The sequence below is a fragment of the Apodemus sylvaticus genome, chromosome 19 (assembly GCF_947179515.1).
Source record: "Apodemus sylvaticus chromosome 19, mApoSyl1.1, whole genome shotgun sequence".
Lineage (NCBI taxonomy): Eukaryota > Metazoa > Chordata > Mammalia > Rodentia > Muridae > Apodemus > Apodemus sylvaticus.
The window spans coordinates 37,419,434-37,436,755 of record NC_067490.1 but is presented as its reverse complement, the minus strand read 5'-3'; the positions used below and the strand labels follow the sequence as shown (position 1 = coordinate 37,436,755).

Sequence of the window (17,322 nt, the reverse complement as noted above, 5' to 3'; positions counted from 1 at the left end):
AGTTCCTTTCAGAGAGCAACAATGTGACTCACTTCATGGGTTTTCCTTCAAGTAGCTCAAAATTATAACATAGAGAATATGTTAAATAAACATGCCAGGGGACTCAAAAGCAAAAGACCTTATGGCTTCAACCGAGAAGCAGAAAAGGAAAAAAGGAAAAGTCCTGTAAAAAATACTGTGGCATCTAAATACATGAGCAATGAGTTTACGTAAGAGCTTCCTCCAACAATCAGCACCCAGAAGAGGAGGAAGGTCTGCTGCCTGTGTATCTGCATATGTGTGCACAAGCACCAATCTAAGGACCGCATAATAAAATGTTAATTTAAGTTTATAGAGTATTTAAAGCATTTGAAACACAACTTCTCAGTAGTAACGTTAAGGAAAGACAGCATATACCATAACTCGCAGAAAAGTCACTAGCTATTACAGTCAATGATATTTGCAATTAAGCTGAACACAACTAAATTATGACTTTAATTAAAAGGCGTTTTCTAAGATGGCACCAACATGTTTAAAATTTAATACGCTCTATATGAGATAGTGGAGTTATTAACAGACGATTTCCTTTCTGCCGCGTGTGCACTTTTATAAAGCAAACATCTTTAACCAATATCAAACGTTCCCCGAATCCATACAAGTTTCATTACATAATAAATTCAAGGAGCAACTTTTTCCCCCAAGTTTAATACTAGTTCATACTCTGGATATACAATTGTATTTACTTTCATGGTTACTAGTAACAGAATTAATGACAAACTCTAGTGGCCACAAGGTCCACATTAATTTTCAATGAAGAATGAATAGATAACTCAGGGAATGGCTAAGGAAACACAGAGCCTTTTGCCACAGGACCAGAATAAGATATGAATGAGTCAGCATCTCTGGAAAGTTTGGGAGTAATAGTGGTGGCTAAGCAGGATGTGTGAATCAGGTCTGAGTCAGGACTCTGGATGTAGCAGATACACAGCATGAGGCAGGAATCACACTAAAGAGTGACATTTTCCACTTTGTCTCTTCTATCACAGCCATGTTACATGGAAAAAAATGCTAACTTGTTAGGATATGAAACAGTGTTTCTAAAATAATATAAACCATAGAAGACAAGAGGATCAACTGAGCTCTTACAAGGCGCAGGCTTGCTGGTTGAAGGAGGTGTCAATGGCCTTCCTTCTCTTTGCTCATATGGACTACAGCATAAAGAACAGAGCACTTGAGTGTCTTCACAAACTCTTAGGAAAATGTGGAGGGACAGAAATGCATTAAACAGAGGAGCAGCAAAGTTTCTTCTACCCAAGGACTTTGTAATCCACTGGGGAAAGTCCTTACGCATAGTGAAGGGGCTGCTCAAAGATAGTAAAGCTTTGTGTATATAAATTCACCATGTAGGAAGCATACAAGGTCAACATGGACCCTACACACAAAGTCAGTGTAGATGATACACACAAGGTCAGTGTGAAGGGTACACACAAGGACAGCATGAGCTATATACCCAAGGTCAACATGAAGAATGTACATCTTTCCTAAGGACTCTTGTGCTCTCCTCATTCTCTTTACATTGTCTTTAAGATTAATTCATGAGGCATTTGTAAATCTATAATATATTAGAATTCTATAGCACCACTCAGATTAACCCTTTATTATATTTAGTATTCAGGTAGTAACTTTGGATCATTCTGGCTACTTCCACATGTAGACATTTTTCTTGATGAATATATGTAAAGTGATCCTTCTCACAGAAGGAGTTTTGCCATTTATGTGATACTTCTACCAATGGTAACCAAATACTTTGACAGATAAAACTATTTATTTAGTTCTAAAAATTATACATCTCTCTCTCTCTCTCTCTCTCTCTCTCTCTCTCTCTCTCTCTCTCTCTCTCTCTGTGGTGTGTGTGTGTGTGTGTGTGTATTACAAAAAGATATGTCCCTAGAGAAGTACATCTTATGCCTCACAAAAATTCTTCATAACAACCATAACTATTATGGAACTCTTGCATACTCTATAGGATCTATATGATCAGTGAAACAACATTTTGTCACAGAAAATGTATTGCTCACAAATGATTTTTTTTAAAGACATCTGAACCACTTCTGGTTTTGAAAACTTAAGTATTCTTTGCCCAATTAAAATGGCATAGCTTTTTAAAGAAACAACAACAACAAAAAAAGGTAATGTGAGCTGAGCTGGAGGAATAGCCCAGTGGTTAAGACCACTGGAGACTCTTCCAGAAGACCCAGAGTCAGTACCCAAAATATCCAAAAGAGCTCACGGCTGTTTGTAACTCCAATGCCCTTTTCTAGCATCCTTGGGCATCAGGCACACAATTGGTACACAAACATACATTCAGGAAAAATACTCCTATACATGAAATATAATATAAATTTTAAAAAAATTGAAAAGGGATAATGGCTACTACAAGTTCCCACACACACACACACACATTTTTCCTAAGACCTGGAAGATCTCTTCTACACTTTCTCCCTACAAATAAGCCTTCCTTAAACAGGAAGCCTGGGTGTAGCTTGGCAACCCAGCACCCTGCTGCTTACAGTCCTTTCACAACAAATTACTTAGAAACTTGGGACCCACACCTGCCTCAAACTGAAGACATCCTTCTTCAAAGTAACTACTCACTTTACCTCTCCTTTCATCCCAATCCTGGAGCATATCTGACCGTGTTTGAGGTGTATGTGCACTAAGGCAACCTGTGTCTTCTGTAGGGACTCTTAGGGGAAAATATCCCTGATTTACCATCTTCACCATATGCAGGCCTAGGTATATATGGACATACCTATTCTTAAAGTCAGATGTTTTGTGGGAAAGCACATACTTGATAAACAGCAGCTTACATAACCCAAGCCTACCAGTCAAAATACAGACTACCAACACTCTGCCCCAAGCAACTGACTCCTCTTCCTAGACCTACAAAAGGAAGGTTTTGGAGGGCAGTAGCTAGACTCTCTTGAACTACATGCTTGCTCAGGACCTACAGCTACCTTCCAGAAACATTTATTCTGTACTTGCTCTTTGTTTCTTGTTACTCTGCTTTTTGTGCATGTCTATTCAATTCTCTGAAGAAAACGCTAAAAACCTACAAACACTCCATGCAGAGAGAAACCACAAGTAATACTCCTATAGAATTTGCGTGGCTTGTCAGAGAAATCTGACATTTGCCATCTTTCTCTTTTTAATTCATATCTGATCAACTACAAATTCCTGTCAGTTCATCTCTGGAGAGATCCATTTCTTTCTCTCTAGTTTTCCCAGTTACCCTGATTCAGATTGATATTTGCAGAGACAAAGTGGGACTCCTTAAAAGTTCTTTCTAGATTACATCATAAAGAGCCCACTGGGCGAAAGCCAGCATCAACACGGAACACACTTTAACTCAGCTTCCTATAGTCCTATAGTTACCACTTATTAGCCAAGAGGAACTGATATTTAATAGCAACAGAACATTCTGGAACTTTAAACAATCCTGGAAATATTTGACAGTAAATCAGAATGCTTGGCACCCAAGTATTTTTAATCCCTAGTTCTAGCTCCACTCCTATACTCTTTCTACCAAAAAGAAGAGTTATGTGGAGAGTTTGCTTTTTAGGACACTACAGTTCACTGTGCCTAGAGTACATCACCCACCTCTTCTCCTCAGTGTGCTATCTATACACATTTCACTCACACTTCTCATCAAATCAGCTATGATGGTTAAATTTCATTGACAATTTGGCCTGATTTAGAATCCAAAAAACATACTTCTGAGTATGTCTGTGATATATTTTCCAGAGATATTTAACTACATAGTAAAGACACACCCTAAAAATGAAGGCTGAGGTGCCAGACTAGATAAAAGATGAGAGAGAGAGAGAGAGAGAGAGAGAGAGAGAGAGAGAGAGAGAGAACAAGAGAACAGTGTGGCAGTAGTCACCTCTCTCTGTTGCAGACACAGTATGACCAGCCACCTCACACTTTGGCCACCAGGCCTGCCCCACCATGATGACTGCCCCCTTTTAAATGATAGAGCACAATAAGCCCTCCCCTGCTCAAGCTGCTTCTTATCATGTATTTTTGTCACCACGATGAACAAAAATATAACACACTATCTGTTACCCAGATCAGTGGATCATCTCCCTGAAATGTCTTTTTATAGTTTAACATCCTAAAGTCCTCAGCACAGATACATGACACTGATCATCAATGTTCCATCTATATCACACACACACACACACACACACACACACACATGCACAGCCACAAATACATACCTGTACTATCTACCTGTCCTACTACCTGAAAAGCACAGCTCTGGTATCTTCCAGGAATAGTCCTGGAACCTTGTAATACAAGCTGACACAGAGCACAAGGGCAACCTCTGCTTTCCCTGACATTCTTGGGGTGACTCAACCTCTCTACCCTCTTTTCTCATAAAACAACTCTACTACAATCGTCCTCTAGATTCAATTTCAGGATCGCTCCTTGTTGAACTCTGTTGCCGCCCCCCCCCCACACACACACACAACACACAACCTTGTGTGCACTGTTGCTGTTCCCATTCAAAGAATAAAACAAAAGAATCAATAAATAACATAAATATTACAGCAGAAAAAAATAAGATAAATAGCATCAGCTTTTGATTCTTTTGTTTGCCCCACGCCTTCAAATCTATGACTGTCTTCTTTTGAAAGAATTTCAAAAACAGTGACTCTGATAGTCAGCCTACTACCCTGTAGGCTGTTACACATGATGTCAAAAGCAAAACTACAATGCACAGTACAGAATCTATTCTGAAAAACTCATCTGCAACGCAGTGTTAGCCCCTGAAGCACACATTCCTTAATGAGCACATCAAACAAGACTCCAAATGCTTTATAAGACACCAAACATCAAATTAATATTAATGGTAAAAGCAACAATAATTTCCTTTTAAGTAATTGATTGATGTGGAGAAATAGTCAAACCAGTTGATATGCAGTCAGAATTCTATATTTTTCATCAGAAAAAACAATTCACCACCAATGACAAATAACAATAGAGCCACTAAAACTACCTGTCATGTGTCTAATGAAGACAGATTCTCTGGCTACCACATATAATATGTAATATCCAAAAGCGCTGTTGTAATTCATAGCTAATTAGTGTCTCCCCTTTATGAGAGGTGTCATGGCCTTAAGTCTCGATTCTGATCTCCTCAGACCTCACAAGAGCTGACAACCATGCGTAGATTACAACAACCCAATTAGCGCCCACCCCAACCTTGGGCGGCTGCTTCCCAGGGCTGTCCCAGCCTCAATAAATCATGTTCCCTCATGTAGCTCTTCTCTGACAGCTGCAAGCCTTTGCTGCCCAAGGAATAAAGACAATGCTTGGAAAGAAAAGTTATGAAGGAAAGACAGCAATAGAAAGGGGATACTGTTTGCCTTCCTTTAATGGTACAGTAGTCAGCAAAATTGAAGACCATCAATTCTGACTGATTAGAAAGACAACAACACTAAAAAATAAATCCAGGAGTAATACATCTGAGGCTACTTAGTGATAATCAACTGTCAGCAATTGGATTGTTTGTTTGTTTGTCTTATGTGGATCTATTGAATCTTTCCTTTTTTTTTTCATTGCATAGTCTTCCTTCTCACTAATAAGAGAATTTCCCTTTCAGCAAAACATAATCAGATGCATTTACTTTATCCCCTGTGAATACACAGCAATCAGGTAATTTGTAAGACTCTAAATTGTCTGACTTCATTGAAAAAGAATCTATAATGATTTGCTGCTCTCCAGAAGCTGTGCTACGGCACTTCCTAAGTCCATAAGCAAACTCTGGAGTATTCACAGCTCACAGCAGCTAACATCCTTGTAATTCCTTTCAAAGCCTGTAAAGCTGTTTGGTCCCATAGTATTCCTTGTAGAGAATGTTTTGAATAGTCACTTTAGCCCCAGCATTATTCAAAGATATGTATGAGTCAGGAGACTCTACTTCCAACTTGCTTTCCCTGTGGAAATATTTTTCTATATCTTATGCTAATTGGAAGCATTTAATCTAGCTTTTCATAAACACCTATGACCAAATTGGATATACAGACAACCAACCAAGGCAAATAAACAAATATGGATTAATTTAAACAAGAAATATTCTTATAGCTCTTTTTAATAAGTATCTAGATTTTAAAGAGATTTGATTGTCCTCTCATGAAAATAGTAGTCTCATGGAAATATTAGATATTTATCTACAGAGATTTCCAGTGAATCATCCTTTACAATAGCAAAGCAACTGAAAATAACAATGAACAAAACACAAAATAAGTCAAATAAAATGATAATTCTCCTCATACAATGGAAAGTTATGAATCTTCTAAAATGGTAGTGGAGAAGTTCTAAAGAGCACGTAGAAACATTCACAGGACACCACACTCAGAGGTAAAAGAAATAAAGGCTGGCTTTATATTATATACTTGTAATTATGTGTGTCCATATGTTTTTGTATACACTTATACATTTGTGGTAAATATAAGTATATATTTCATTGATTATTAGATAATCTGTTTTAATTCCTGTATAGAATGTACATGCATAAGTATATACATAAGTAAATATACTTCAGCTATAGAAAGGAGATAATAGGAAGAGTTTTGCAGCATTAAAAACACCTGACCAGAGGATTCCCCACCATGTAATAAGGATACGTGCTCCACTATGTTCATAGCAGCCATATTTATAATAGCCAGAAGCTGGAAAGAACCCAGGTATCCCTCAATGGAAGAATGGATGCAAAACAATGGAGTACTATTCAGCCATTAGAAACAATGAATTCATAAAATTCTTAGACAAATGCATGGAGCTGGAGAACATCATACTAAGTGAGGTAACCCAGTCTCAAAAGATCAATCATGGTATGCACTCACTAATAAGTGGATATTAACCTAGAAAACTGGAATACCCAAAACATAATCCACACATCAAATGATGTACAAGAAGAATGGAGGAGTGGCCCCTGGTTCTGAACAGACTCAGTGTAGCAGTATAGGGCAAAACTAGAACAGGGAAATGGGAAGGGGTGGATGGGAGAATAGGGGGGAGGGAAGAGGGCTTATGGGACTTTCGGGGAGTGGGGTGCCAGAAAAGGGGAAATCATTTGAAATGTAAATAAAAAATTATATCGAATAAAAACAAAACAAACACACACCAAAAAAAACATCTGACCAATAGAGATGCAGATACAGCCAACCATCAGACTGAGCCCGCAGACCCCAGTGGAAGAGCTAGGGGAAGGACTGAAGGAGCTAAAGAGTATTGCAACCCTATAAGAACAATATCAATTAACTGAACCACCCAGAGCTCCCAGGGACTAAACCACCAACCAAAGAGTACACATGGAGGGAGCCATAGCTCCAGATACATATGTAGCAGAGATTGGCCTTATCTGATATCAATGGGAGGGGAGGGAGGCTTGATGCCCCAACGTATGGGAATGCTGGAGGGGTGAGGCAGGAGTGGGTAATGGGTGGAGGAGCACCCTCATCTAGGTAAAGGGGAAAGGGGAGGGGAAATGGGATGGGAGATGGGATGCGGAGTTGGTGGATGGGTAACTGGAAAGGAGGATATCATTTGAAATGTAAATGGATAAAATGATTTAATAAAAAAAGAAATAGTTTGGGGCTATTGAGATGGTTTAGCGGGTAAGAGCACTGACTGCTCTTCTGAAGGTCCTGAGTTCAAATCCCAGCACACACATGGTGACTCGCAACCATCTGTAATAAGATCTGATGCCCTCTTCTGGTGTCCTGAGACAGCTTCAGTGTACTTACATAGAATAAACAAATAAATCTTTTTTTAAAAAAAAAAGTAGTTCACAAGTTGGAGGAGGAGAAATATAATCTACACATATAGTACTTGTGTATACATTTATAAAACAACACTTTTTCAAATTTAAAAAATATATCTCCAACTAGTAGCATTGTAGTCTTTGTTCTTTTGAAACTTACTCTGTTTCTACAGATTTGCTTCATAACCAGAAGAAAAGCTATTGAATAAAATATTGACTTCCATCACTTAGATTTACACAGGTAAAAGGTAACAAGATGTACCTTTTAGGGTTATCTATTATGAGTGACCAACACCAATATTAAATAATCATTACTACTGTGTCAACAACATCTCAAAAATCAGGGATGATTACACTTAGGTACATCTCAAGAACGAGAATCAGAACATCATTTTCATCCTCTTATCCACAGAGCTGAACAATAATGAGGTTGAATTCATCTGATTCTAGAATGCCACATTAATTCAGCACCTGAATCGTCAGAAGCTAAAGTACAGAGCCAACACAAAACCTGTTATCTGCCTCACTGACCTTGAATCCTCCCATCTTTGGCACCACAGGTTTGTGTCCAGATCCCTAAAAGGTGGACTCAGTGTGGCCTTGTAAAGGAAATCACAATGTCTAGTGAGCCAAGAGGACATCATGAGTTACACAAGATTGTGATAACATAAAACAGGCAAAAAAAAAAAAAAAAGAAAAGAAAAGAAATAATTTGCTTCCCACTCCAAAAAAAAAAGGTTAATCTACTCAGAAAAATATAATACATAATAATATACAAAAATATATTAAAAGGATGATAATGGGAAAAAGAACATGCACTAGACATATAGAGATCTAAACAAGGCAAGAGTCTCAGGCAAGAGTGAGAAAGTCCCACACTGAAAGTCCCAACTATAGGTTGGTGCAACAACTATAAACAAGGCTATTGTGCATTGTTGCAACTGGATTGGAACACAGATTTGTGAAAGCAGGCATGCATGTCTAAATCTTTGAAGGTGTTTCTCAAGCCCACTACATTGTTTCCTTGGGGTAGTACAGTTCCACATTTTATCTTAAACTGTATTTCACAACCAGTAGATTTAATTTTCACTCAACATTTTTTTTTCTAGTTATCAGACACAGCGAAGTGAAGACACAGAAGGAAAAACAGGGGAAAGAGGAATGAGAAAAGACATAGCATTTTTGCAAATCAGTTTTTATAATAGTGCCATTTTTGCTTCTTTGTAATCATTTCTCCAAAAGGATACTTAGGTGATGTGAAACACACTCCCATGATCTCTGGCCTTTTCATTTAATATCTACAGTTCATATAGAGAGAACTGTTTCTAGAAACGTCTAGTCATGAGGATGGGAGGCATTGTCTAATTCTGATGTTATTCCAGAGTAGTTCAGTAGATTTTAATTTTGGTGGAATTGTTTAATGAAATTTCAACATTAACATACTCAGGTACACATAGCAAGTGCTTGACTGCAAACTTTCAAATCCATAAGCCAATCACACAGGACAATGCACACACCTGAGAGGGAGAAGTCGCCCTTCTGGCTCTCACTCTCTCTGATTAGAAAGGCACCCGTCTGGTTTTCTGAATACAGAAGTTGCTTTTCCGCATCTGCTCTTTTGATTGCTCCAAAAAACCACCTAAAAAACAAGAGAGACATAAATGTCAATTAGCCAATCAGAGTTTGTTTAAAAAAAAAAAGAAGCAAGAAGAGAATATTCCAACATCAGAAACATTTGATATTCTTCAGTGAATTCATCACACACATAAATGGCAGCTTTTGCTACTTAAGAGGATTTTTCAGAATGTCAGGAATCTACTCCAGGATTACTAATGGAACCACAAAGCAACAATCTGGTTGGTGCCTGCTCCATGCCCTTCCTCACGGATCTCTGAGACCTTGTGCTTATGTGAGCGTGGCCACAGAAGGCTGCATGTTAACCTCACCATCGCCAACAAACATTCCACCACCCTTAAAATGGGAACAATTAAAAGTACTTTCTCCATTCCTTAATTTTTTCCCACCTCCATCACTACCAAAGCCCATGGCAATGTGGAATTATTTCTTATGCTTATAGAAATAGGTCAAATACCAAAAACACAGGCTTGTGAGTGTGGTCAAATCGAGAAGTACACAGATCTTCAATGTCACACAGCCAATATAATCTAAACACAATTGTCAAAATTCAATCCCAAGAAAGCAAATTAGTGCTAAGGATGAATGATTCAGTGAGTGATATTGGTACCATTAAAAGTTCATGTTAAACAAAATGATACATATATGCTACTTTCTGAAAATACAATAATTTCACAGGGAGCTCTAACACAAAAGGATGAATTTTAAAATTTTCCAAGGATACTGAGCCAGAACAACAACCAAACCAAAAAAAAAAAAAAAATCTGCAAAATTGATAAGCAACACTAATGGAGAAAACCTGATAATATTTTTAATATTTATTACAACATACATTAAGCTTCAGTTTCAAAATACATACTACAAAATAAAATTAAAAGACAAGGTACAAACCTTTTAAAAATATTTGCAAAGTACATAACCAAAATATGATTGGTTTTCAGATTGTATTGTGGAGTCAACAAGCAATAAAAAGTAAAATTGGGGAAAACTGGCAAAGACTACAAATGGGTAATTCACAGAGATAGAAAGTCAAGAAAATACTAAAAATAAGCAGCATTGCCGATGCCTATCTGTAACTAGGTGTTATGTATAAAACTACAATAAAATATAGGCATATGCTTTACAACTGGACAACTTCCTATTGTGAGGTATTGACGATATCAAACAACTTTTATGCAATTGTGGTAGCAATATAATTTGATATGGCCCACTCAGAAACCAATCCAGCACCAGGTATATTATATGCTCAAGGCACAAACTTTTGAAAAGGCACTGTGTATATTATATGCTCAAGGATATGCGACAAGAGAATTTGGTATAGAATTTTAGCATTAGCACATCGAAAGCAGGTGGAGGGAGTGTTGCTAGGTAATAGGATGCTTGCTCAGCACACTGTGAGGCCTGGGCTCATCCTCAGCACCATAAAAAGAAAAGACAGAAAAAATCAAAGTTAAAAAAAAAAGATAGAACCTAAATATCACAAGGAATAAACAGTTACAGGAATTAAGTGTAATTTTACAGCATTGAAAACAAATAAATCATAAGGGTGCAAGAGAAAGTTGAACAACAATTCACAACATTGTGATATCATTTATATAAAACTTAAGCAAGCACATTTTCAAAAGTGTGCATATTTTTATAAATTTGTACATGCTTATTAAAAATGAACAGTTAAGATAGCCAAGCATTTCCAGAAATGATTTAAAAAAAACTAAATCTCCATATATTTTCAGCAAAGAAGCAACAGAGATGAAATATAATGATCAGCTTTGTGCATTTTCCAAATTCAAAGGGCATTGATTATGCATCAATTCATCCAGCAAGTTACATTTTTAAAAATTATGGTGTCTCCTATATTTTATTCTCATGTATAAATACTCCATTAAATAAATTTTACGTGCATCCATTGCAATTGTATTTGGGATAATTGTCCATGAATAATGTGATTCTTGTGCACAAGATACATACAAGCCAGTGGTTTGTGTAAATCCAATGATTAAAGATAAGGCGATCTTCATTTGTACAGAAACTCTTTACTAATTTTCAGCAATTCTAGACTTTCCTACATAGATCCAAATTAAGTGTTTGACTGAATGTATCTGTTTATGACATACTTAGGCTTTTGCTTGGCTCTGCTCCCATCAGGAAAAGAACATAAATAAAAAGTTATTTTCTGCTCACAGTAAATGTTATAACACCATCCTTCATGCTCAAAGATGACGCACCTGCTGCAGATTGTTATCTTTAGAGCATGTGATAACTGTTGTGCCTAACGAGGAAACAGTTATTCATCCCGCCCTTTGCACCTGTGAAAACTCTTCCTTAATTTGAGGCAGAAGCTCCTGTCAGGACTGTTGCCATCATCGGCTCTGACTTTTAGATACCTAGCTGACACCATTGCAGAAGGGCATACACACTTCAGGCCTGGCTGTACACCAAAGTATTCCAACCATCCCCTAACCTGCTGTTCTTTTGAGCAGTGAACAAATTGTGAAGGCCAAGAAGGGATCTAAACATCGTAAGTCATACGAAATGTCACAGAGAGTCACGTAGGCATGGTCCTCAAAATGTGGTCTCTAGTCCAAGAATATCAGCTTTGCATAAAGCCATTAAAATGGGAAATCTTAGGCCTCAGTCCTGACCTACTCATGCAGACAGTCCAGGGCTATAGTCCAGCAATCAGGAGCATAACGTGAAGCCTTAAACGTGAATTTAGAATGTGTACAAGATGTATAAAAATAAGCCTGAGTTTGACACGTAGCTGTGAAAAGGAGTTATTCAGTAAAATGACACCCTAGACATACAAAATCATATGCTTTATTGATAATAAAAATAATGTTTTTATTATATCATACCATAACATTCAGTATCTAAAAGAAGAAACCTGTGATAACTCGGATATTGGGAGAAAGGAGTGCTTTCTTAAGATTAAAACAGAGATCCTTGATCCACTTGGACTTGAGCTTTGTACAGGGAGATAAGAATGGGTCAATTTGCATTCTTCTACATGTTGACTGCCAGTTGAACCAACACCATTTGTTGCAAATGCTGTCTTTTTTCCACTAAATGGTTTTAGCTCCTTTGTTAAAGATCAAGTGGCCATAGGTGTTGTATGTTTGTTTCTGGGTCTTCAATTCTATTCCATTGATCTACCTACCTGTCATTGTACCTATACCATGCAGGTTTTATCACTATTGCTCTGTAGTATAGCTTGAAATCAGGAATGGTGATTCCACCAGAGGTTCTTTTATTGTTGAGAATAGTTTTCACTATCCTGGCCAAGGAACTGAAGAGGTTTGCAGCCCCATAAGAGGAACAATAACATGTACCAACCAGTACCCCCAGAGATCACAGGGACTAAACCACCAACCAAAGAGTACAGATGGTGGGACCCATGGCTCCAACTACATATGTAGCAGAGGATAGCCTTTTCAGACATCAGTGAGAGGAGAGCCCATTGGTCCTGTGAAGGCTCAATGCCCTAGTGTAGGGGAATGCCAGGTCAGGAAAGTGGGAGGGGGGTTGGTAAGCAGGGGGAGAGGGCATGGGATAGGTTTTTTGAGAGGTGTAACGGGGAAAGGGGACAACATTTGAAATGTAAATAAAACAAATATCTAATAAAAATGTTTTAAAAAGAGATTAAAACAGAGAAGATAAATGTCTATCATGGAAGTAAGTCGTATATGATCAAAGCCCAAAATGTGTTTTACAAATAATTGTCAGGCATCTATCATACTGGCACAGAAATATCTGGATATTTCCATGGATAGTCAAGTGTTGGATTCAAGTACTAAACTTCAAATAAATAAAAGTGTTATATTTGTTTATATTTTTAAAACCAACATGTGTGTATATGTATTCAGATGTGTGCACATTTCTAAGATTAGTGAGGCATGAAGAAAGTAATGGCAGGGGTCTTTCAGTTTTCACTCTATATCCTTCTTTCCAGTGTGAAGATTTGTAATAATATGTAATTTCAGAATGATTTACCATCTACTTTAATATATACAATAAAATGAAGTCACTTGGGAATATATACAAAAATCTACAGGTCACCAGGTCAAGATTCAAAATGCTGACAATGAAAACTGATATATACAAGAAAAATACCAGTGGAATCAGAGAGAAGGAAGTACTGATGAACAGACAAACAGAGGGAGCATACCAGCCAGGGTGTTGAACATTAATAACTCCAGGATTATCTCAGGAGCACAGTCAGCCACTTAAGAATGGCAGCATGGTAGGGAGGTGGTGGCACATGTCTTTGCCTTTAGTCCCAGCACTTGAGAAGCAGAGGCAAATGGATCCCTATGAGTTCAAAGCCAGCCTAGTCTACAAAGTGAGTTGTGACTACCACAGCTGTTACACAGAGAAACCCTGCCCCCAAAACACACACACACACACACACACACACACACACATACATATATACATTAAGAGAGAGAGAGGAGCATGGTAGTAGGAAATTCATTTAACCCCTTGTGCCTCAACTTTATCATTTGTGAGGAGGAATTATAGCAATGACTTTGCACTTATTGTGAGATTAAAAGAAATCACACATGTTAAGAGTTCGTTATCCCAAATGACTCCCATGAAGAAGTTTGGAGAAGGTCCTGATCCTGGAAAGGACTGATCTAGCATTGGAGGGGAATATAATGACAGAGAAAAAAAGGAGGGAGGTGATTGGAGAATGGATGGAGAGAAGAAGGTTTATGGGACATATGGGGAGGGGGGATCCTGGAAAGGGGAAATCATTTGGAATGTAAACAAAGAATATAGAAAATAAAAATATTAAAAAAAAATTTTTAATTTAAAAAAAAAAGGAATTCGTTATCCAGGCATGGTCATGCTAAGTAGCTCTGATGAGAACTAAATAAAGAGAAAAATTATATGTTTTCTTTGGATATTCTAGATTTGAAGTCATGATAGAACCATGGTTAATATATGAGCAGGATCTTATATTTCTAATTGATCCAAATGACCCTTAATTCATGTCCTTGTAGATGCCATCTTATTAAATCAAAAAGTTTAATGAAATCTGCATTATGAATAGCAAGTGATCATGTATGAAAAAAAGAAACAACATTAACCAAAATAAAGGGGCTAGAGACAGCTTTATGTGTCAGGGTGCTTGTTTTACAAGCATGAGCATGTAAGTTCAAGTCTCTAGTACCTACATAAAAATCTGGATGTGGCAGTGCTGCTCAGGGCAGGGACAGGACAATCTCTGGAGATGGTTGACTGTCAGCCTACTTCCAATGAAAGACCCTATCTCAAGAAATAAAACAGTTTGTGTACCCACCCACACTAGTGCATACACCATACACACCCATCACAAACCAATATACACTTCCACAAAAAGCAGCATTAAAGATTATCACATGTAAATATGTTAAATAATAGCACATCTAAGTACTATTATTATCAATCAAACATTATACCACTTTGAAAAGAACAAGCAAATAGACATATTACCTTCACTAAGAGTTCTTTATTTCATAAAGAGTTCTAAGTACTCATAATTCTGACTAGATTATATAATTTCCTCCTACAATTTAAAAAGAAGCACCATTATCAGTAAATGTGAGAATAGTTGATAAAAGTTGACCTCTAATATCTTACTCTGTGTCCCTACACACTAAGGCAACTGGTCTCCAAATACCATAGGCAGTTCCTAGAGGTGAGGGAGGAACTATGTCTCATGAGCAAACAAGGAACGGAAAGTACGGGCCAACTTGGCAAACAGGGTCTCTAAGTGGCAAGTCGGTTAGAACAACACAACACTGGAATTGGGGTTAGGATGTCTTTACTATCATCATCATCATTATCACCATCATCATCATGTATCATGACACATAATAAATAAACCCAACTACTGTCCCACGCCAGTGTGGCTCAGGGGGCATCAATGGCACTTTTACAAAATGCCTACAGTTTGCAGGGCACACACATTCACATCTAGTCACTTATCAGAGCTAAACAAAAGCCTTCCACATAGAGTAACCTGGGGCTATTGTGGTTCCATATCGCTGTATCATTCACCTGCCTCTGTGTTCCACCAACCCTGCCAGGTAGGCCTTTGTCAAATTCCTGTTCCAGCAAATTAGGCCCTGCCCCTTCCAAGAACTCTTCCTTGGTTCAGTGTCCCTTTGGCTCGGGGTCAGCTATTGCTGCCTCTCTCCCTTTTCACATGGCATAATCACAAGAAAGAGTAGAAGATAATTCTCAAGGAGATCATGTTGTTCATTCTTTGCTTTTCTTTTTGCCCTTCACAACCTTTCTTTTGGTCCCCACACAGATCATGGCAATATGGATTCATCTCTTCCGTTTAGCCTTAATCATGACTGCCTCATCATCATATGCAGGAGCCAAGCACACAGATAGCCTCTGTCTGCCCCTTCCTCATGCAGACATCACTGGAGCTGGCCTCTGAAAGTATGACGGGCTACATCTCACCACATGGATAACGTTGTTTATTATTGTTGTTGTTCGGTGAGTTGATTGTTGTTTTGATTTAACTGGCTAGCTTGTATAGACTGATTATGAAATAAAGCTTACTGAAGTGGAATGCCAGGCCTCTGAGCATGTGGGCATTACCACTAATCCAACTTTGTCCCCGCTACATCTGCTGTGCCTAAATGTACACGTAAACTTACTTCTCCAATATTCCTACAGTATTCAGAGAACGCACTTCAGATTTGACCTGAAGCATGAGACATTAGTGCACCAATTTTTAATTGTTTATTTTAGGAAGTCGCTTGTTGCTGAAGACCTCTCTAGGCCACATATGATACCTTCACAGAACTCTGATGGCAAATACTGGCGATATATCCTTTGGAGCTCTTAACAAAATACTTGATAAAACTATTAATGTGTTGAACTTTGACATGGCATTTATAGTCATGTCGATTCTGAACACTGAACTTTAGATAATGTGTTTTCATGTAATCTTCAGTGCCTATTGAATATCTTGCACTATAAAATATCTGTGGGCTAGAAGCCAGTTGCGGCACAGTTCAGGCGTTTAATTAGCCTTAGACCATATATTCCTATCTGACCTCCTTTTTCTTCAAAAAAGAGAACCTTTGTTCAGGAACATAAAGATAAAAGAATGAGGCTGACTTCTCCATCCTTTAAAACAAGAGCACATTGACAGCACACAGGGAAAGAATGTTGATCTGAAGATGTCACTTGAGGTCAGTATTTGAGGTAGGGCTTGTAATCACATAAGAAACTGGGAAGTTCATTCTTGGATCACGTGATAAAGCATTTCTTATTGCTCTTGCATGCCTGAATAATCACCTCAAAGGGGGAATTTTGGAGGAACTAAACTGTGTTTTCTCATTAGAGGAGGTGATTGTGCTTTAAAGAATCTTGTCATGACCTGAGACCACTTCCCTCGTAGGTTCTCAAGAACACCTGACTCATTGCTGAATTCACCATGGGAGAATGTACAGAGAATGCAACAAGGTTCAAAGAGATAACCCATCTCAAAACATGATGTCATTTCAGAATATCCCTCTTTGTGTGAAAGAATGGGAAGCCGATGTTGATTAGTCTGTGAAACGGCATGCAAACAAATATGTGTCATCAGTTCAAAAATAAAATATAAATTCTAATGTGTCTGCTTGGCTTTTGTATAGGTGTGGTCCTGTTTATCACAGAAACTGGAAGAATAGGTCAAAAGCATTAATTGTTAGTTTCTTCCTCATGCAACCTGAAGGTCAAAGGCAACTGACTTTAGGGTGTTTCCACAATGCATTAATTAACCAATTTTCACAAATGTTTATCATCATTGTCTCCCTTAGCCTTTTTCATAGCAATATGATGCTATTTCTTCTCATGTGAAAAAATGGGAATTTTTAAGGATATGC

At 37.9% G+C, this 17,322-nt stretch overlaps 1 protein-coding gene across 1 annotated transcript in view; it reads right to left on the bottom strand.

The window, feature by feature from the left end:
- Positions 1–17,322, bottom strand: part of Frk (fyn related Src family tyrosine kinase) — a 96,953-nt gene that overhangs the window by 40,110 nt on the left and 39,521 nt on the right. Inside the window, exon 2 of the mRNA XM_052164262.1 lies at positions 9,331–9,452. Coding sequence (XP_052020222.1) covers positions 9,331–9,452 — 122 coding nt within the window. The remainder of the gene's footprint in view (positions 1–9,330; positions 9,453–17,322) is intronic.